At 37.8% G+C, this 23,404-nt stretch overlaps 1 protein-coding gene across 1 annotated transcript in view; it reads left to right on the top strand.

The window, feature by feature from the left end:
- Positions 1–23,404, top strand: part of SYN2 (synapsin II) — a 204,067-nt gene that overhangs the window by 137,335 nt on the left and 43,328 nt on the right. Inside the window, 2 exon segments of the mRNA XM_064454350.1 lie at positions 17,688–17,750; positions 20,072–20,214. Of these exon segments, the coding sequence (XP_064310420.1) occupies positions 17,688–17,750; positions 20,072–20,214 (206 nt within the window).

Here is a 23,404-nt window from a genome sequence, read left to right as displayed (position 1 = left end):
CCCCTGACATAGGACTCTCTTATTTATGGCCCTGATACAAACTCCAAACTCCGCCTTCCTTTAAGGAAAAACACATCATTGGTGAAAGTTATTGTACCAGAGGAGAGGTTACCTTAGTAAGCATTGCGATGTTGCTGTTATGAGTCAGGAGAACTATTAATAATCAAAAGCCTTTACAAAAACGTCTTGTACAAGAGTCTGAAGCTGATTTTATGATCTTTAGCAGAAGAAAGATTTTATCATTTTCTAGTAAATGTCCTTCCAGTTTGAATCTAAAAACTAGTTCTGCTACCTTCTCTATTTTGGTCAAGTAAATCAAGTAAACAAAGCTGTCCTTTTTTAAGCTCTGTTTTCATTTGCAGTCCCTGATCTTCCCCTGCACTTCTGTGCATTTTCTTGAAATGACGTCCCTCTTTGCAGGCTGGACAGAATGTCATTCATGAAAACACAATGTTTCAATGCTCTGTTTGTGAGCGTTGGACAATTGATAGTTACAAGGAATAATGAATTAAAAATAAAAGCTGCAGTAAAAGGCATTTTTTATTATTTCATCACAAATTAGATTTAAAATAACAAGGAAAAATACACCAATGATGTATGTTGGAGGCATGGCTCTTTCTCTGCATTCCTTATTAATGTAAGCCCTAATCAACACAGATCTGTGTCTGTGTTTTCTGGCTCACGTTATAGATGGAACACAGAGTTTGGAAATCCTTTTCAACTTCAGGTCTTTTGTTGCTGTAGCAACCTGTGTATGTGTAACATGTACGCACCCTTTTTTCATAAAGAAGTTGTTTCATGAGGGAGCAACATAAAGTTTGATAAGAGAGTAATAAAATACATATATAGGCTGACATGCAGGACAGAACTTCTTAAAGGATTGTGTATTTTGTCACTTCATAAATCAAGCTGAGGAATTGAAAATTCATTAACATAATTTGAACCATTTCAATCCAGACTCGTGAAAATGTATTTTTGTGAGGTTTAGGTGTACGCAAAGTAGCTTATTATCTTCATAGAGAGGTGTACAGTGTCTCACAGCATCAGATTAATTTCGTTTTTGAACAGTAAGAGGTCAGTTTTACAGTTATTAGTGCTCTGATTCTTCTTTTTTTTTATCCCATCCTGCTCAAAAAGAACTCTGTTTAAAAAAAATAAACCATACACACAAAAACCACCAAACACAAATATTCAGAATTATTAGAATTGGGTCTCATTTTCAGATTTTAGATCTACTTCAAAACTGAGCCAGGAATGTTGTACAGTAGGTCCTGATTTAGTTCAAGCAGCCATACTTTGATTTTTATTTTTTCAGTCTGAAGTTTTGGCTTCAAATCATAAGGTTGGATCCAAGTCCAGGACTAATACCTGAAAATAATTTAGACCTGTTACCATCTCGGTTCTTACCTGGAAGAAGCTTACTCCTTTCAGGAAGTGAGTGAAAAGATAAAGATGTGAGGCTGAAACCTCATGCAGAAGTTCAAGATACAGGAAGGCCACAACAAAAAACCCAAGCAGGTATTTTAATGGCATCTGTGGCCAGTAATTCTAGGACTATTGATTTTCAAGTGTCACTTTGGGCAGTAGGATTGGAAAGTGATGAAGGAATTAATTGAGAGCCATTGAGTGGTTTCCAGATGACATTGCATGGCTGCTGCCATTGGTCTAAATAGACCAATTTGATTACTGTTTCAGTAAACTCCAAATAATAAAGAAATACGCTGGACAAACCATTTTCTCTAACATCAAGCACGCAGGTCTACCTATTTAATGGTTAACTAAGGCACATTTTGCCTAAGATTGCCCAGAATAGCACATCAAACTACTATGCTCTGCATGTCTTAAAGACCTTTATATCTAGTGCAATCCCACTAATTGTACAACCAAACTAAAATTATTAGCTCATAACAAAATTTAATATTTTTGTGAAAAGTTAAAAATTAATTGACAAGTATATTGTAGACATAGTTGAGAATTACTTACATTCAACTAAATGTGTAGAAGCGTAAACATGCTAAAACTAAACCTCATGGTAATTTTACAAATGCCATAAAAACACATTTTAATTACAATCTTACATACTATTGCCTCTGCTACCCTTGAAATAACTTTTGAGAGTCTTTCAAAGCCATCTGTACATAGGTGGAATACTTAAAGTACTTAGAAAAGCAAATGGCCATAGGAGAGGTTCTTATTCAAGAAATATATTCCCCATAGGTGTCTCTAGCCCAGTCAGCATTGGAAGGGATAGGCGTTGAACATGCTATGCGCAAGACCTTTCAGTGCTAATGTGGATTTTAATGAAAGTTGTAACTAGAAGGTTTCTCAACCCTAACATGAAACAACTGGTCACAACAGCAGCAGGAAAAGCAGGTATGTCCACCAGTCAGTCCTAGGGTACATTGACTTATTCAAAGCCAAGACCTGAAACTGGCTGTTCTGCTTCCCACACAAGTCTAACTAATTAACAGTTCTTTGGTAGGTGTATCTCTCATTTCTTCATGACAACTTTGATAGAATCTTATTACTAAAATGTAAAATGCTAACAATTTTTGAAACCTCAGCAGAACTCCTATTTTCTTCATTCTAAACCAGTATGTTTTGTCAAATTGCTATCAGAGTTTAAAGACATATTTACATAGCATTTGAAAGGCATTTTAATAAGTCTGGAAATTCTTTTACTCAGGACCATACTCTTGCAGATGCAAGAAATGCATTTTTAGTCCATTTGTCAGAGGAGAAAAATATTACCTATAGCTTCTATTGAAAGCAGTACAGTGAATGAGTACCTGTTGCCTCTGAACAGTATCAGCAAGCACTAGGTCTTAGCTTGAAGCTGCATCGTCCTTTTTTATATTGTATATTGTTAGTATTTTTAATTGTATTAGGAAAATTACTTTTAGAGCATTTAAAAGAAACCCTAAGCTCAGCATCCACTCTGTGTTACAGTTAGATCTTGACCTTGTAAAATACAAAGATTATTCCCAAAAGACATAGAAATATTCCTTGACTAACTTTTAAGCAAAATAATATTCCATCTTAAATAATAATAGAGAAATTATAGCCAACCTTTTATAAATATAAGCAGTGTGAAGCAAAAGAAACACTTGGTCTTTTTACTATTTGTATAAATGGACTAACAGTACAGGGCTTCTTTCACTACACTGTATGTTATGATGGCAGTTTTCCTTAAGTTTGATAAGTAAGCCATGATATCATAGCAAATTATGTCATAATACTAGTCAAGTTAGTGCCCACTCTTTGGTTATATTCTGATACAGCTAACACTTGCTAATAAGAAACAGAAAAGTTCTTGTATCAAGGGATGTGGTTACTGATTCCTTCAATTCGTTATTAAGACAGTAGAAAAAACACTTGGCACTTCCTCATTTCTGTCTAGCTAAGTAAGTCTCGTGTTGAACAACTATTTCTGTTTTCTAGTAAAATGCAATAAAATAAAGAGGACTGGGGATAATCCACTGTATCTGTTGATGCGTGCAATATAGAAACAAGGCAGGAAACCTGACTACAGCCAAATTTATAATCAGCTTCACCTCTTCTCAATGGGAATTCTAATTTTGCACAGGACTTCTAATTCTGGAGGGGCTTTCTGTACTGTAGGTTGTCATGATCCTTGTTAATTCTTACTATGAAGTGTTAGCATCTATCAACAGCATTCTGGTCATTAATTACCATCATTGTTTCTTTCTCTTCTAAGGGCCCCCATAGACCCATATTAAAAACACCAGGTCTCCTTCTGTTGGATGCCATACATGCAGCGTCCCGTGGGGTGAATTACTGCTTCCCCTGAACTCGAGAGCAAACTCACAATAACTTTATGATATTTTCATCTCTTCCCTGAGAGATGCTGGTGGTAAAAGGTGATGAGTGAGGTGCATCAGCCTTAGAGCTGACACAGGGAGAGGCAGCACTTCCAGATCACCACTGTTCCGTGCTTCTTTCCCGCCCTTCCTCACTGTATCTGCTCTCTCTTGCCTGTCAGCCCTTTGCAGCATCACAGGTCTGCAGGGGATGACCCACCAACAGCGCTACATTTGTCTGACCTGTGCTGGTATGTTATCTCCTAGCACTGCTGTCTCCCCTCTGTATTTCATTTTTCATAAGAGGCAGTACTCTGCATTCAGCTTATAGATTCCTGGGTACCGATCATGAGTATTTCTCTGCCAGGCTTGAGTTTGATACTTTTGAGTTATATCAAGGAACGCTGAACTGTGTGGCATAGGGATTGTCCATACAGCTTTTTCAAAGGCTCTTTAATTATAATGGGAACACCTTGCTGTCCCTTCCAGCTGTCAAGAAGTTTGAAATCTACACAGTGTCTTTTGGTTGGACTGCCTACTTTGGACATTAGCTTCTAGCAGTCTACAGGGTATATTTTTTTTATCTATATAAATCTTACTGTCTCTTCATTGTGGCAAATGAATCTTAGTTTAGAATGATAGCAGGTAGGATTCTCCACAGTAATATTTTATCAGTTGTCTTCTTGATGCTTTGCTGAAGTTCTTTTCTCCCTATTTCTTATCTGGCATTGCATTTTTCCTTAAAAATACTTTCAGTTTAACTGGTATATTCACAGTACACATCCTGTGCAAAAACTGTACAGTCATGTAGAAAATTCAAAATTAGACTAGTATTTCACAAAATAGGTGAGCTTTCATGGATTTTCAGTTCCAGTGCCTCCATATGTAGCCTGCTTCAAAAGGGAGGGTATTTATAGATGTCACTTCCTAAATACTACTGTAAAAGAACCCCATACAGTTGCAACCTGTTCCAGTGTTTCACCACCCTCAGCATAAAAAACATCTTCCTTGTATCTACTCTGAATCTACTGTCTTTTAGTTTAAAACCATTACCCCTTGTCCTATCGCAACAGGCCCTACTGAAAACTCTGTCCCCATCTTTCTTATAAGCCCCCTTTAAGTATTGAAAGGCCACAATAAGGTCTTGCAGAGCCTTCTCTTCTCCAGGCCGAACAGCCCCAACTCTCTCAGCCTTTCCTTTCACTGGAAACATTGACGGTCAGGTTGGACAGGGCTCTAGCAACCTGATTTAGCTGAAGATGGCCCTACTCATTGCAGCAGGGTGGGACTAGGTGACTTGTAAACGTTGCTTCCAACATAAACCATTCTACAATTCTATAGTCATGGCAATTTGAGTAATTTTTTTATAAGGTGGTAAAATGTTCCTTGGTTTTAGAGGCAGCAGTTTGCTAAATAGTTGGTAGAATGATTGGAATGGAGTGAAACAGCGACATGCCAGAATCAAAATATATCTTGTCTCTGCAAAGATTTTGTCTTCTCTGGAATTTCTACTAGAGATTTGTGGGAACTGCTCTTTTTGATTTACTGCTATTATACTTATTGTTTTTCTTGGTAATGACAATTTCTGTTTTCATGCTGTACGGGTATTGAAAATAGAAGATTTTTCTACCATCACATCACTTCTGTGTTGAATTAGGTAACTATTCTTTTTTAATTGAAAAACAGTTGTGGGGACAAAGGTCTTTAGATTTATTTCCTGGTTCAGATTTACTTGATAGTGTCACTTTATACAGTAAGATTGTGTCAAAACTTGTATTGATTTCAGTGAGTACCAAGAGAATTGGTTTCTTAAGATCCAGTCTTATGGGGTGGTATTAATGGCAAGTGAAGGACCTGTGTACAAAGGGTGCTCAGAATACCCTGTTTTGCATCAACTCCCATTAGTTTCAGTGGGAATTGAGGTGGTCCAGCATTTCCCTGGGACCAGTCTATATTGCACTTATTTAGTGGATAATCTTACTTATTTAGTTTATAAGCCATTTTAACCCACTGTTTTGAATAAATAATTCACAATTAAGGTGTGTTTGCCTCTCGTTGGTTACCTGGCACACTAATCAAATTAAAGCTCTGTTCTCTTCATCCACTTAAGCTTTTAGATTTCTTTCATGCCCATAATTCTGAAAAGATAATACAAAGCGTATCAGATTCTCCTTTGGCTTGCCACTTGTGTAAAAGGCATATAAAACATTACTCCATACAGATAGAATTATACACCTAGTTTTGTCTGTCAAGATACAAGGCAGTGGAAAATCTGTGACCTGTCCGAATTGCTCTTTGTGTTTGTGGAGAATAAGAGAGCAGTTTAAGCTTGATGTTTCTCCTTTTCTTAATGAAGAGAGGAATATGTTGAGCTCCCCCTGCTGATGGCAGAAAGCTTCTGCATGGCTGAGCCCCGACTTTAGCTTAAGATTCTGTTTTCTCAAAACCAAATAGACCAGAGAAAGTACATCTTCTGCTTGTTTATTGATTTAGGACTCTTCCTGCCTGTTTCTGGGAAAGAAAAAAATGAATAAAAGGCCACCTTCATTATTTCACTTTTAATTTCCTTTCTCCAAAGTAAGCAGAGCAAAATTAGATTTAGTCTGATGCATATTCCACAAATAAATTACATGGAACTAGAGTGGTTAAATGAACTTTGCTTGGGGATTATTGGAAAGATAAATATTTAAACATTGAGCTTGAGGTAAGTCATGTTTATGCAACAACTGGGGTTTTTCTGTGGCTACTTTCCCCATTCCCCCCCCCCCCCCTTTTTTTTTCCTATTGTGGCTTTTCTAGTCGACTCAACCACGAGGACACTAAAGCCAGGGTGAATACCACCTTCAAAACACTGTTTTCTGTATTGTTGCCAGCAGAGGGCTTTTTCTTTTTTTTTTTTTTTAGCAGATGATCTTTGCCTAATTTTATTTTTATATACATTTTATATATATATTATATCTTAGAAGAATTCAAAGTAAATTTACAAGAATTCAAATTCTATCTCTTGGAATTAAAATAGCTTATATTATGTAACTCTTAAGCATTATTCAAAAATACTTAAATTGCAAAAGAACTTAAAACCTTTAGGATATGAAGCTTAGTTTTAAGGATTTATAGATGATCATAATGATGCCTGTAGGTATTGTGTAAGTATATCAAACTAGAATAGCTCTTTCTACAGTAAAAAGCATGATAAGTCGATTTATTAAATCTTTAGGTGGCCAGATATTAAAGATTAATACAGGAATAGTTGTAAGCTCATAGTACAAAGAATCTTCAATTTTAAAACATTGACGCAGATGGAATGTTTACAAGCAATTATAACAGTTACCCTCTCTATTGTGATGTCAGTAAGAGAATCATCAAAGTAACTGGCTGTTTAGATTTTCATGCTTATCTAATTAGAAGTGTTTCTAATTGTAAGTCAACTTTATTGTTATCAGATAACTTGCATGTATGAAATTATATATATATAAAAAATATATATAGTCTCTAGTGTATGCTCATCAGAAATTAACTGAAATATCTATAATCGTCAGAATTTAGCAAATGTCATTTCATTTTCAAACTTGAACCTAGTTAAGGGTATATGGGGTTCATAGCTAGATAAATTAAAAAATTGAAGTATTTTTAGTGACGTCATGGTGTTTTTATATAGAGTTATCTGGGTAGCATCACCATCCATAAAAATGTCCCACAGTGCCAATAACCGACAGGCTTCTTAGGCATATATAAACAGGGATGGGGTGCATTTTAGTCACTGGAGCTAACAGGACTAGATGTATACTGTTCCGTGATTTCAAAGTTGATGTTTAATCAGACAATTCCTTCAACAGTTATTGTGGTAAAACCATGTCACATTCTGCAACTAACTTAGACTCCATTCAGGGAAAAAAAAAACACAATTAAATAGGATTTCTGACTAACAGCCTTAGGTTTGGCTCAAGTTTAGAAAAGAATAAACTGACAGGGCAGAAATATGTTTGTAAGAAGGGGATATCAAATCTCTGATAGCTACACAAATCCTAAAGAGTGAACCTACATTCACCAAACTAATGGTGCTGCCAGCTGCCCCTAGTTACAATGTGTGTTTTGTTTCTTTGTGAATCACAAGTTAAGTTTATTTTGTCAGGTTCATTGGAAGGACATGGCTGTTGTTGATATTTTCAAGTAACAGGATTTTTTTTCCCTCCTGCTGCTGCTACACTGGAACTGCATGCACAGTACAGATATTTTAGTGTAAAGGAAATTGTAGCGAAGAATTCAGAAAGCAGAAAAAAATTAAGTACTTCTTAGTAAGAAATAGTAAGACAGAATACTGATTCTACCTTTTATTTTTCATTAATGTGCATTGAAAATACAGGTAGCAGTATAGTGTAAAAATAGTATCGTTCTTCATGAGCACAACATTAGCAGGTAAGTGTTGACAAGCTTTATAATTCTGTTAATTACCTGCTCAGAGGTCAGAGTTGTAGCATCTCTTTCATCTCTTTCAATACCTTCCTTTCCACAGGGAAGTTTTTGTATTGTTCATTGGTTTGGGTGGTTTGTTGGTTTTTTGTTTGTTTTTTTTTTAATTTCATACCCAACTGTATCTTCTTAGTTCTTCTGCACATACTACATGGCATTTCCAAAATGGTGATTTCAATAAAAAAAGCATCCTAGGCTTGGTAACAGTTGGCCTGCCACATATTGCAGACCAATGGATATACCTGGGTGTTTTGAATGATGCACGTGAATACTGTTACAAACACTACGTTTGGATAACAAATGAAGTCTTCCAGAAGAATGTGGATTCCTCCCTTTTCTCAACAAGAAAAACATCCTCTACCAATTTTCAAGAGAAGAGGAAGGGGAAAACTGTATGTCTTATCTTTAACTGTTTTTTCATAATTTTTGGCTGGCAGGGCATGCTTAGTTTTGAAACTGAAATATGTTTCAAACGCAGACAGTTTAGCTGTTTACTACTGTGCATCCCCAGATCAGCTGTCAGGAGCTTTCAAACTGTTCTGCGTTTCATGAAGTCTTCTGGAACCCATGTTTTTAAGGGTTATCTGATGTGTCAAGAATAATTCTCAAAGTACTTGCTTGCTCTTTTTGAGCACCTATATAATTTGATCAGTGTCTTTTTTAACTGTTTTAATTTGGCAATTTTTTTCTTACCTTCTAGCAAAAGCAAAGATCAGTACTTGCAGTGTTTCAGTGCTTTTGATTGAATTTACCACACTTCTCTCTCCATTCAGTGTAATTATTAATATGTAGGATCAGAACAGAAGTTAGGCCAGCCCTAACTCTTCTCTGAAAACAACATATGCAACGTATTGAAAACACCTTGACATTTCAGAAGAGCAGTGCTGTATTATTTTGCAGATTTCAGGCATTTAAAATAGGTTCTGACCAGTAACTAATGAATCTTTGAACCCAAGTTGTATTTTAATCCAATTTGCAAACCATCCTAGCAACATGGAAAAAGAATGTTTGATGTAATAAGTTACAGCAACAGAAGAGCAAAAATCCAAAGCATTTCAAGCCTTAATGAGGATGATTTGATAACTTACTGGTCCCCACACCAGCTGCTTCAAAAAGCTTTGTGGTCTCAACCTACCTATCCTAATAGGTGTCATGACTTGATTCTGAGAGACTTGATGACATGAGAAACATGTTTCTGTAATATATTTCAAAATTATTTGCTATGAATGCATGCTTGCCTTAGTGTTTGTTCAGCGACTTCCAAATATTGGGTCAAATTTCTCATTGGATTTAGTAATTCCATCAGTACATCTCCGGTTTGAGAAATTACTTGACTATTTGTAAATCTAAATAGTTTCATTGCAACAATTACTTTGCTAGTTGTCAGTAGTATAGAAAACAAAAAGAACAAATTGAAAATTGGAGAACTAATGTGTGTCATGAGTTCCTACTGTCCTGTCTTTGCTTTTATCGAACTAACATATATAGATGCCATGAAAAATGAATGGCGAATCCACAACTGTGAAAGATGTTGAGGGGTTGCTGCCTGTATTATTATCAGTAATTTAAGAGAATTAAAGGATATTACAGTTGCTGCAAGTGGTTTGAAAGTATAAGTCTTGTATTTGGCCTTCAGTTTAGCTGTGGAGATTGCTGAGTCCAGATCTCACAGCATTTAGAAGGCCTGCCAGCATAGCTCAAGTTTGAGCCATTTTGTCAGCTGCTATATTCCCATTGCAAGTATATGGCTGAAAAATCAAATCACAATCACTCCTGTGAGGAGTAGACCAATTAACTTCAAATGTCTTTAGATAAAGACCCATATTAGGCCTGTTGCAGAATCAATTTTAGTGACACTCATACAACACCATTGAAAGAATTATTTTCAACTGGTCTGCCTTGAAAAGAATAAAATAAATGGTTGTTATGTACAAAAAAGTTATAGTACAGAGTTAAGTGGCATGCAAATCAGCTCATGAATGAAAAATACTAATATATAGTTATTTGGGTAGGGAAAAGATAGACTTTTTATTAAAAACATTAAGATTTTTCAGGCAGGATATTACAGTCACTTTTTAAACCCATATATACTGTTGTGTTTCCATTACAGATATAATCACTTCTAATATTTAATCCCTCACTCTCCTCTGACCTTGAACCCTTCTGCAGTGCAGCTAACCAAGACAGGGTTAGACTTCTAACACTTAGACAAGCACCCAGTCTGCCAAGAGGTTTTAAAGTATTACTGCTATACTCATTAAGACTCATGTCAAACGTGAATGAGCTTCCAGTTTGAAGGTGCCCTGTGGTAACAACCATTAGATTTGTCCGGTCATTAAGTATATAAGTTTAATTCATGTTGTTAATATCTGACGGAAACCATTAAAACATGTCATTTCAATAAAGCAGCTTCCATGCTAAATATTTCTCAGTTTGAAATTTAGGAATCTAGGCTTCTGTTACCCAGATTTTAAAAGGATTCTTTTTCAAAAGATTTTACTACTGCCTTTTCTCTGCAAAGCATAATCTACTTTCTGGTCTTCTAGGGAACATTTCTTCAAGTTCATGGATCAAAGTAGTACCTACTACTAGTAGTAGCTACTCCTAGTCATGGAAGTGAGCCGTGTAACTTATTCTAAGTTAAGGTTCTGTGTAGCTGTACGCTTCTACGGGAGAACTTATCTTGGGCCGCATACCTCCGGGACACAGGGCTCTACCCGCCCTGGGGACAATGATGCACAGACATCAATATGATGGATACAAAATGTCCGTCTATTTAGCTGCGTCACACGCTTATATAGCTCTTGCGGTTCCTGTTCCTGCCACTCCTATGGGGAGGAGTCTATCTTTCCGTCACATCCCGTAATCTTCCAGTCGCTGATCCCTGTCTATTCCCCTACAGTTCTGTAGAACTGAGACTTCACCTTTATTTAAAATAACAGTGTAAGAAGTTAAAACCACAGAAATGGAAGTGTATAGACTGAATCCATCTTTGTAGTTTTATTTAAAAGCTGATAAAAAATTGTAATTCTCTGTGACGTTATTTTGATCAATGATATCATATTAGCAAATACCAGTAATGTATCTCAGCTGGTTCGTATATGGATTTCTGTAAAAAGCCATGACAGTTTTTCCAGTTGCTGCTGATATCTGTTACCGATCCAATCATATTCATACATAACTATGGAAAATTGTATTGCATGCTTGACATGTATTCTCTTTTCTCTCTAATTAGTAATTACAGTTTATTATTGCATTGTTATTTAAGTTATAATAGAAGCCCTGTTTATCCTAATTTAAAATATTCAGATGTATTTCATGTATGCTATATATATGTGCAAGGGTTCATGCTGTGAGGTCCATTTCCATCTCTCATATGTGTGAACCTGCCAGATTTCTTAAATGTAATTTCTATTGTTGGTCTTTTCTGATTTTTTCCCCTCTTTTTTTAATTGTCACAGTAGAATTTATACTTTTCTGAATTTAAGAAAACCTTTGAAAAATAAACAATATTTTTGTGACATGCCCCCCCCCCTACATTTCTAAGAAAACATGCAATGACTCCTATGAGTATCAGCTCTATTTAAAGAGGATCCATTGATACATGCTAGATCTTATTTCAAGGTATCTCTCTTCTGAGTAACTATAACGTTAATTAAAAACAAACCCATGGAGCAGGTAAGTTTTTGGTGTTACTATCACAGTTGTATCATACCTAATATTTACCCAAACGTATGAAAAGTCTTTAGACTGCCTGTTCTGTTAAGACGGAAATTAATGTAAATGAGCAGACTGGGAAGGAGGGGGATGACACACACTCAAATCAAGTTTTCTATAATTTCAATAAGAAATATCAGGTTTTGTTATAGCTTGACAGAACGATAGCATGCACAACTGAAACCAGTTAATGGTAGGGAAGTGACTGCATGATGGCATATGTCTAGTCCTCATGTAGAAAGGGAAGACTGTGGGAATTAAAGGAAGAGCAGGAATAAAGGACATGTTCAAAAACCAAAATATCTACCACTTCATTAGCCCTGGATTCATGGGCCTGTCACAGTGATAGATACAAACTAGAGAAGCGCTGGGATAACGTTATGTTTGCCTACCTTCTGTGCTACCTGGTTTTTTGACTGTCTGATGTTTGAAATGCAGTATTCAGTGCCTTCTTCCCCTGCAACCCCCTCTTCTGTGCTGAGATGCAGTATACCACATGAAATCTTGATATCAGAGCAAAATGAACTCTTATTGCCTTAAATGATGTTTGTGCATTTTTTCTGAGTGTTTGAGTTGCCTTTTTTGTGGTTTTTTTTTGGTTTGGTTTTTTTTTTAGTTGGTGTTTGTTTCTGTGGCCCACAGAGGATTCCACAGCTTTGGAATCATGGGAAGATACGTGATCCTCTTAATTACAGTCGTGCCATTTGTACTGCTATAGAGGTCTGCCAGCATTTCCATTACAAACCCCCGGTTCAGTGGTTTATAGTTCAATCATTAAAATGTGCTGCTGCCCGTACGAATTTTGAGGCAGGCAATGATATATTTCCCCTCCTCCTCAGAAAAAAAAATTGGAAAAAAAATTGCCTGGTTTTAAAACATGAAAGCAATAAGTAAGTGAGTAGATGTTGACTATACAGGACTTTGCATTCTTACAGTTTAATAAGAAATTTATATTTAAATTGCAGTATAGGTGACCTTTACTGTATAATGCTTTTGCAAGTGCTTTTGGCTATTTTGAAACTAATCCGTTTTTTCGTGCTTACATGCCCTAATTTAAATTGGTTAGATTGAAACAGATTTATAAAAAGCAATTCAATGTATTTTGGATTTAAAGACCAACTCTTGAAATGGTTCCTAACCAAGAGTTAAATAAAAGGGACAGCCAAATATGGCTGACACTGTTCTGGGCGTTTGCTACAGGCCACCTGATCAAGAAGAGGAAGCTGATGAAGACTTCTACAGACAGCTGGGTATAGACTCGCAATTACAGGCCCTGGTTCTCATGGGGGACTTCAACCACCCTGATATTTGCTGGAAAAGCAACACAGCAAGCCATGCACGATCCAGAAGGTTCCTGCAGAGCATCAAGGACAACTTTTTGATGCAAGTGGTGGAGGAGCCAATGAGGCAAGATGTGCTGCTCTACCTTGTCCTAACAAACAAGGAAGGGCTGGTTGAGGATGTGAGACCTGGGGATAGCCTTGGCTGCAGTGACCATGAGATGGCCGAGTTTAGGATACTGCGAGGTAGAAGCAGGGCTATGAGTTGGGTTACAACCTTGGACTTCAAGAGGGCCAACTTTGGCCTCTTCAAAGACCTGATAGGAGGAATCCCATGGGCTCGGGCTCTGGAAGACGGGGGTCCAAGAGAGGTGGACAGTAACCAAGAGGACCACTTCCTCCGAGCTCAAGATCAGTGCATCCCCAATAGGAAGAAGTCAGGCAGAGGAGCCAGGAGACCCGCATGGATGAGCAACGAGCTTCTAGAGAAACTCAAATGGAAGAGGGAGGTTCACAGTATGTGGAAGAAGTGACTGGCCACGTGGGAGGAATGTAAGAATGTTGTCACGGTGTGCAGAGATGCAACGAGGAAGGCCAAGGCCCACTTGGAATTAAATCTGGCAATGCATGTCAACGATAACAAGAAGGGCTTCTTTAAATATCAGCAGTAAAAGGAAAACTAGGGATACAGTGGGCCCACTGCTGAACAAGAAAGGGGCACTGGTGACGCAGAATTTGAGAAGGCAGAGTTACTGAATGCCTTCTTTGCCTCGGTCTTTACTACTAAGGCTGGCCCTCAGGCATCTCAGCCCCCAGAGAAGAGAGGACAAATCTGGAGAAAGGAAGACTTACCATTGGTCAAGAAGGACTGGGTCAGAGATCACCTATGCAAAATGGATCTTCACAAATCCATGGGCCCTGATGGGATGCAGCTGTGAGAGTTGAGGGAGCTGGCGGATGTTCTTGCCAAGCCACTCTCCATCGTCTTTGAAAGGTGGTGAAGGACAGGAGAGGTGCCCGAGGACTGGAGGAAAGCAAATGTCACTCCAATCTTCAAAAAGGGCAAGAAGGACCTGGGGAACTATAGGCCAGTCAGCCTCACCTCCATCCCTGGAAAGGTGATGGAGCAGTTCATCCTGGAGGTCATCTCCAGGCAGGTAGAGGACAAGAAGGTCATCGGAAACACTCAACATGGATTCACCAAGGGAAGATGATGCTTGACCAACCTGATAGCCTTCTATGATGGTGTGACTGGCTGGGTCAACAAAGGGAGAGCAGTGGATGTTGTCTATCTTGACTTCAGTAAGGCATTCAACACTGTCTCCCATAGTATCCTCACAGGCAAGCTGAGGAAGTGTGGGTTGGATGAGTGGACAGTGAGGTGGACAGAGAACTGACTCAACAACAGAACTCAGGGTCGTGATCAACAGAGCAGAGTCTGGATGGAGGTGTGTCACTAGTGGTGTTCCCCAGGGGTCTGTGCTGGATCCAGTCCTGTTCAACATATTCATCAATGACCTGGATGATGGGATAAAGTGTAACCTCAGCAATTTTGTGGATGATACCAAGCTGGGAGGAGTGGCTGATACGCCAGAAGGCTGTGCTGCCATCCAACAATACCTGGACAGGCTGGAGAGGTGGGCTGAGGAGAACCTGATGAAATTCAACAAGAGCAAGTGCAAGGTCCTGCACCAGGGGAGGAACAACCCCATGCACCAGTATATGTTGGGGGCTGACCTACTGGAAAGCAGCTCTGTTGAGGACCTGGGAGCGCTGGTGGACAGCAAGTTGACCATGAGCCAGCAATGTGCCCTTGTGGCCAAGAAGGCCAGCGGTGTCCTGGGGTGCATTAAAAGGAGTGTGGCCAGCAGATCGAGAGAGGTTATCCTCCCCCTCTACTCTGCCTTAGTGAGACCACATTTGGAGTACTGTGTCCAGTTTCAGGCCCCCCAGTTTAAAAGGGACATGGAACTGCTTGAGCAAGTCCAGTGGAGAGCTACCAAGATGATCGGGGACTGAAGCGTCTCCCTTATGAGGAAAGGCTGAGAGACTTGGACTTGTTCAGCCTGGAGAAGAGAAGACTGAGGGGGGATTTCATCAATACCTATAAATATCTAAAGGGTGGGTGTCAGGACAATGGGACTAGGCTCTTTTCAATAGTGCCTAATGACAGGCCAAGGGGCAATGGGCACAAGTTGGAACACAGGAAGTTCCACCTAAACATGAGAAAAATCTTCTTTACTGTGAGGGTGACAGAGCAGTGGAATAGGCTGCTCAGGGAGGTTGTGGAGTCTCCTTCCCTGGAGACATTCAAAGCCCGCCTGGATACGTTCCTGTGTCCCTGCTCAAGCAGGGAGGTTGGACAACATGATCTCCAGAGGTCCCTTCCAACCCCTACTATTCTGTGATTCTGTGAAGACTTTCAAAGTATTCATAGTTATCAATTCCTGCGGTGTTAGTCTAAGTAACCAGAAGTTCTGCAAAAAATACAAGTTGCCTTTACACTGGCACTGAAATGTGGCATGTAATATAAAGCACTAAGAGATGAGTTTCAGAATGGTCTGCTTGCCTGTGGCAGAAACCCTTGAGTTCAAATCTTGAGGATGCCCTGGCAGAAGATATGCATATGACATCTTTACTTAACTAATGGAATAATTTAACTAAGATTGCAGTAAATTTTTCATAACTGCAAGTCTTTAAATCAAATCTGGTTTTCTCCTGAAAAGACATGACTTTTGGGTTTGATGCAGAAATCAAAGGAAAACTTCTACGGCCTATGTTGTGTAGATGGCAATCATAAGACCCTGTAGTTTCATCAGGCTTTGAAAACTCTGATATGTTGAAGGAGTAGATCCGGAGATTCCTCCTTTTTCTTCTGATCAGGCAGAGCAGAAACTGAGATTCTGTCAAAAAAACAAGTAAGTTGGGTTTGTTTGCTTAGATGTCCTTTATATGTTTTAAAAATTAAATCAGAACAAAAAAATATTACACCATTAAGCATTTTAGGAAAGTTCATTAAAAAAAATATATATTCATGTATTGTACTGGGAATCTGACAGTAATTAGTATAGGATATGTATCTTGCAGTGAATGCCCACTTCTTCTTGTGCAGATTTGGCTTTCAGTTAAAGTATTTTTAAAGCAGGCATCCTTAAAAGCATATTGAAAATAAATGTTAAAATATTAGAAAAGTGTGTGTGAATTTTAATTAGCTCTATAACCCTACAAATAGGTTTGATGTTACCAAAAGCCAAGTGACCTTCCTATTCTTTATCTCTTGATTTTAATTTCAATATTTACCGTCCCATATTTTCTGTGTAAATATCTGTTTGTGCATTTCTGTGCTATGTTGTGCAAAGCACAGTGAAAGTGTGAAACTCCATTTAGCCTCTTGACAATCCTTTGTAAGAATTGGGAAAAAAAAATATCATAAAATCTCTAAGCATCAGCTTTGCCTTTGCATTTACTCTGTTAAATTTGGTAGCAAATGAAGGTTTCAGACCCTGTAACACTTACTGTCCTGCTGCTGCCCACTGTAGTTACATGTTGAGGGTGCTCAGTTTCTTATTTCTTGTTATAATCCTATTCTACTAAGTATTTGTATTCATGCTTGGTTGATAGAGGTTCAGTATAGGTATATTTTAGGTGGAAGAAAAAGAGAAAGAAGTGACAGCTGTACCCATGACTGGGAGATCTAAAACTTCTTCAAATGAATGATGGGAAGAAAGCTGGTTATTTGCAGACCTTTCTGAGAGACAGACCATTATTATTTGATTGAATAAAGCATATTAATATGCCTTTGCATATTTGATTTCTTAGTCAATGGCTGAATTATTACTTGCATTCTATGCAGAAGCTGGAGCCTTCCCTAGAGAACTTGGATATTCTGTAACAGAAGCTAGGATCTGCCTTCAAATAAAGGGTTTTTTTGTGAATTAGACTTCATTGCTTTCATAAGTGGTCACACAATGTAATTACAGCTTTGCTAAATAATGGAAATCAAGGGGGAAAGGAAAAAGGTTATTAATTTGTCATCATTAATTATTATAACCTTGGAAAGCGTGAATTTATGGGTCAGAAAACACAGTAGCAAAACATAGAATAGGAAATAGCAGAAATTCAGTTTAAAAAGTGAAGTAAAAAGAAAAAAATACAAAAAAGTTGATAGAAGTACACCAGTTGTATGCATTGGGAATAACATAACACTCAGAAAACATACACAGCAATTCATCAGAACACATAGTCTTACACAGATTAATAACATGTTTGAATAACCACATGGCAAGAACAGTTTTGGCTGCATTATGATCATGTTTAAATAATTTTTGTAAATTATGTAGCTTAATCATTTAACTCATGGTTGCACTCTCTAATATGTCTTTTTTGTTTCCCACCTTAGCTAACAATGCCAACATTTCCTGTTGTTGTGAAGATTGGACATGCTCATTCAGGCATGGGAAAGGTGCAGATGCTATTATTGCATGCTAGGAGGCTGGGTGTTTTCTAAAATAATATGCATGTTCTTTCATTTCCTGGGTATTTCAACTTTTCACTGTCTAAATTCTGTCTCAGATTCCTACCCTTGCAAATCTTTGCTTGTATATTATTCAAGAAAGTGCCTCTCTTTAGGAAAATATTAAAACAAATAATATATTTCCACACTGATGCCTTTTCAATTTATGTGTTGTTCTATATAAGACGTTCATTGAAATGTGCTGAGGTGCTTTCTTGAAGCAGAACTGTATTTATTAATTTAATTGACTGCAGTGAAAGTATTTAAGAGTTATGGTCTGTTTGCACAATCCAAGTTTTTGGCCCTGGGAATATAGGAAGGTTTTGCCTTGGTGCTTTATTAGTTTCAGCTTGATACTGAACTTTTCTTCACTTCCTGTCTTAATGTATTCTCTGTAATTGTTTCATACCACTATATAACTGCTGCTTTCTTTCTCCAAAGTAATTGCATTTCAGTGGTGAGTACAGTTGTTTTGATATCACTTATCTCACAATGATGTTTCAATGGGATATGATTTAAATCCCACTTTCATTGATATCAGTGGAAATTTCTAGTCATTACAGATTAACCACTTTCTCTCATTGAAAACACTCAGTGCTTTAAGTGCTTTAGGTTTTAAAACAAATCATCAGAGAATAGTAACATTTATCATCTTGAACCTCCAAAAGCTCCATGAATATAGTATTTGCCACTAGCAATACAAAGAGGAAATTGATTAAATTGCATTTTATTCGGTAATTATGCAAGTTGTACTGTATGTTATGTTCTTTTGCCTATGACTGTATTTCATACTTCGTAAGTTAGTGGAAATCTGGCAGCCTATGTAATTGAGAGCAGAATTAACCACTAATTACTTAAAGTGCCGTTTCTGTGGATTGCATATGTGAAGTATTAGAATGTTTATACTGTACTTTCAATATTCACCTCTCATTTATAGAAAAGGGAAACAATGCACAGAAATGTTCAGCATATCAAATGCCTAGAAATATATCTAGATTTTTTTAGCTACAAAATATTGTGAATCCTTAAAGACTAAATGCCAGCCTTTTGTAGTGAAGTGCTTACTGTCAGAGTCCAAATATAGATTCTTCTTGTACCCCAGTCCTCCCTAAAGGCATTGCTAGGACTAGTGTTTCCATTGGTGGTAATTAGACTTGCATATGCTATTAAATTTTCAGAAACTAAGTTAAAACCAGGCATTGTGTCTGGTTTTGTGGCTCTCAAACAGTAAATTACTCTGTATTGTTCTCCATCTGAGAGCTGAGAGCAAATACAAAAGCCTTATAACTTCTTTTAGCTTCACCAGACCCCGTATGCAATTCCCATCTCACAGCTGTGCCACTCTGGCCCACAGGTTCCCTTTTAAGTACCGGGTGACAGTGGAAGGGAACAAGACACTGGGCTTGCAAAGAGTTGCAAACTCTCCTAATATTAGATAACATGAGAAATACTAATCCCTGCCTCCTTTCCTCACCATTCTGAAATGTACTTTGTGTCAGTATGTTGGAGTTCCAGTTTCCCTCTCCCATTTTCTACCAGCCCTAAGACTTCTCTTCTGAGTCACTTTTTCTCCCCACTTCAGGCAGCTTCCTTTAAATCCACTGTAGAGGTGTGACCTCCCTATCCAAAAGTAATGTTTCTGTCCTCCATCTGTCCTCTAAGGTCTCCTTCTCCCTCTCCCCCAAATCAATATTCCCCACTTTTCCACCTCCCTTATTTCAAGATGTTAAAGTTGATGGGTTTTGTACCATTTACCATCTTTGCACAGTGTTCCAAAATGAGGAAATCCTACTCCTAGAAAGCCTGATTCCTTGAAGAGAAGTGGGAAATATTAGAAAAAGTGGTTCTGCTGTCTTGAGCTAACCCTCTGTGCTCTATGTGTGGGCTCCATATACATTCAGTTACATGAGCAATTTACAGAATCTACAAGAATTCTATACAAATTAGTGTTGCATATTATCACACCTTGAAAAACTCTAAAGCCTGTAGATTTAAAATTAACAAAAAAAGGCAAAACAAAATTCCACTATCTGCAAATTGTTTTCTACAGGTGAACAGGTAATATTTTGCCTAGAAAAATAGATACTTTAATGCAGGAATGTTATAGCATCTAGAAATCAGATAAAATATCTGCGACTTTTTTTAATAAACTGATGCTGTCAGAAAACATACTTCTCATGAATGCCATTTGCCAGTGAATTCTACATTTTATTCCTAATTGGTCTTTTTTCTTTTGTATATGCTGTTTGCTTGTGGCATGATGACTACAGATCAAGGTAGACAACCACTACGATTTTCAGGACATAGCCAGCGTGGTAGCACTTACTCAGACCTACGCCACTACTGAACCCTTCATAGACTCCAAATATGACATCAGGATCCAAAAGATAGGCAGTAACTACAAAGCATACATGTGAGCCAAAAACTTATCTTCTTTTATCCATTTGTTTCAAAATTGATAAGCACCAATAAGATTAAGACTGTTGCATGAGTCTCTGAGCTGATGTGGTGACTCCATGCCTCCTTTGTCATACTCTGGAATGACAGTATTGTAGACTTTCTAGATTTATCAAAACTTTTTTTTGAGTTGACTGTGACTGGAAGAAGGAGAACAATACAACAGGCGAGCCTGCCAGAGTGGTTTTCCTGCTAACCTTTGTTTATTTTTTCATTTAATGAAAGGAGCAGTTGGAAGGGGATTTGTTTTTATAGGGGACTTGTTAAATCAGATTCCTTTCTATCTTTTCCCAACTTAGAGTGAAAAGATACAAAGTAATCTGATTTAACAAGTCAAATTTTCTTCTCCCTCTAAGGATATTTAGATGGCATTCATTCACACAACCCTAAGTCATAACACTTTAATGGAACAAAGATCTCTCCTTGTAACCTAACACACATAAGAAAAATTCTTATCTTGCAATGGCCTTCACATATATGGATGAAAATCTCTTTTAATTTTAGAATCTAGGTGTTTGTTTAAAGATCATGAGTATATGAGAGGCTAAAAGGGTGGTTCAGTTTCAGAGACAACATTAAGCTCGAGCAGCAAGACAAGTTATCGTGTAGTAGTTGAGCTATGGTAACTGTATTTAGGCATATTTTTACTCTCTTTCAATTATCAAGCAACATAATTTGACATAAACTCATGCATGTTTTTAAGACAAGCTAAATCATCTCATGTATTTGTTCCCTCATGCTTACAATTCTGAGGCAGGAAAAATATAACAAAATATGGATAAAAATACACATATGCATTTACGTATGCACACCCACATACACATGCAAAGATATTTCTCTAGGAACTCCTGTAACACTGGAGGGATCAGAAATTTCTTGTATGTTGTCATTTGTAGGGTACAGTCAAGTTCTTTATCAGTAAAAACAATTGAACTCCAAGCAAACCATAAATATTAAAAGAAGGAAAAAGTTGGAGCTGGGTTAAAGAAAATGCATAAAATGTTTTATAATATTAAAGACAGAGTTAGCATTAGCATCAAGTAATTCAGGAGAGCCAACAAGCTTCCCCCCAGGGCTGGGGGAAGGGGCAAAATATATCTCCTTAGGCTGATATTGGAAGGCCACATACTCTTGACTTCTCCCCTAAAACATTACTGTCACAAGATCAAAACTGTACAAGTAACTGACCTTTCCTGACATATGACTTGAAGACGTATTTGAGAAAGAACATAAAATATTAGGCCTTTCAAGAACAACTCTGTAGTCCATCTGCCTCTCACTGTACGTCTGAGGGGCCTCAAGAGAGCACAACACAGAACTGGCTGGAAGTGCTGTTCCACAAGTCAGATCCATCCAGCAGTATGGACACTAAATCATTCTGCTCTATTTTGAACCCAGAACTATCTGAACAATGCAAAAACAATGCCTTGGAAGTTTGAGTTGTACACAGCGACCAAAGCAGAACACTCAAATAGCTTGCGAGGATTGAGAGGTTTGAGGAATCATTTGCTGATGATTTTCAGTGTTCTTAGTGATGCAGGACAGAACCTCTGTATTTCACACCCCCGACAGAATTTCAGGTGTGCTGGGCCTACCCCACCTCTCCCTATAGGCAATAAGTATCATTAAAAAATACTTCTGAATGATACAGCTTTTAGCCCCTGGCATCTCTAGGAAAGTTAATTCCAATTCTGCATGTTTGTCTTACATTGGTGTTCCAGACTGTGACTTTTCCTGGCTTTAGCCCCTCATCTGGAGACATCCATCCTACATTTTTCTAATAGCACTATGCTTCCACACCTCAGTCACCTCTCTCCTATCTGTCCAAACCATGTCTTGGTCCAATCCCACCGCTTTCCCAGACCACTTCTACCTTTCTGTCTCTTAGTCCTTACCTCTAGTCTTTTTTACTGTCCCAGGTTCTCCCTTGCCCCTTTTATTCTACTCAGTGCCATTCACCAGCTTTGTTCTCCCTCTACTTCCAGTCACCAGTCAGCCTTCTTGCTCTACTTCAGACCTTTCCATACAAAAAATTCTGTCTCTTCGAGGCTAGGATAGTACTTTTTTCTCTTCTCAGTGCTTTGACAGGCAGATTTCTTGTGTTGTACTACCCACCTCTCCCCTCCTCTGTTGTTTATTATAAACGGGGTTGATCTGTCTCTGTTGTACAGCTCCCAAGTGACAAGAGTCTTAGGAATAAGGCCCCACTCTTAATGGTTGACACACCAACAGATGCCAGCAGCCAGATGCAGTGTTAGTAACGTGACGGTTCATTGCCTAGGGTAGAAATTGGACCACTACGTTTCATAGGAGGGAGCCCTACATTTTTTTCTTTGACTTGAGATTTAAATGCTGCTCAGTCTCTAGAGTAATTTTGGAAGAGTCAGCCATGGTAAATTTATCATTTTCAAACATAAATGTTTCTTCTTCACAGAAGCAGCAGTTGGGCTAAGGGACAGCAAAAATAAGTTAAAATGACAGCCTGTTCCTCCTACCTTTTATTTATTTTTAAGTTTCTACTCAGAAACTATGGGTTCATCCAAATGCTAAAAACCTAGCAATCATTTTTTCTCTAGATTCTTTCATACAATTAAATCACACAAAAAAATGAAATACTGATCCATTGTTACAAAGCATCATGAAAAGGAAATTTACCAAAGGTCTGAAAAATTATTCATATGCATACATACACATTATGTCAGTAGAATATTGTTTTACAGCTGGTTCTCATTTTGTTCTGTGACACAGGAACAGAGTACTTAGAGAGCCACCACAAAAAATACCAGCTGAACATTTGTTTTTGTAGTTTAAAGAGAGTTATTAAGAGCTTCAATTTTATAATTCTGTGGGAAATTGTGGTATAAGTGGATCCATGACTCACAAAACACTGGTGCTTATCATCTGTCAGTAGAGATTATAGCCAAAATGCAACATTGGATCCCTCTAAATACCACAGCTCCTCAAAACGTTTTGTGACGCATACTTAACTACACTTGGTACCATTACAGAATTCATCTGACTTCAAGGAAACAGAGTTAAAAGGGTCACACACAATGAAGAAAAACAAATAGAAAAACACTACATCTAAATCTCCTCTCCAGAAGCAATCCTCTGAACCCATAACCTAATGTACTTTGATCAAAAGG

The sequence above is a fragment of the Phalacrocorax carbo genome, chromosome 6 (genome assembly GCF_963921805.1).
Source record: "Phalacrocorax carbo chromosome 6, bPhaCar2.1, whole genome shotgun sequence".
Classification (NCBI taxonomy): domain Eukaryota; kingdom Metazoa; phylum Chordata; class Aves; order Suliformes; family Phalacrocoracidae; genus Phalacrocorax; species Phalacrocorax carbo.
The sequence above is the reverse complement of the archived record's forward strand: the minus strand, read 5'-3'. Positions and strand labels throughout refer to the sequence as shown.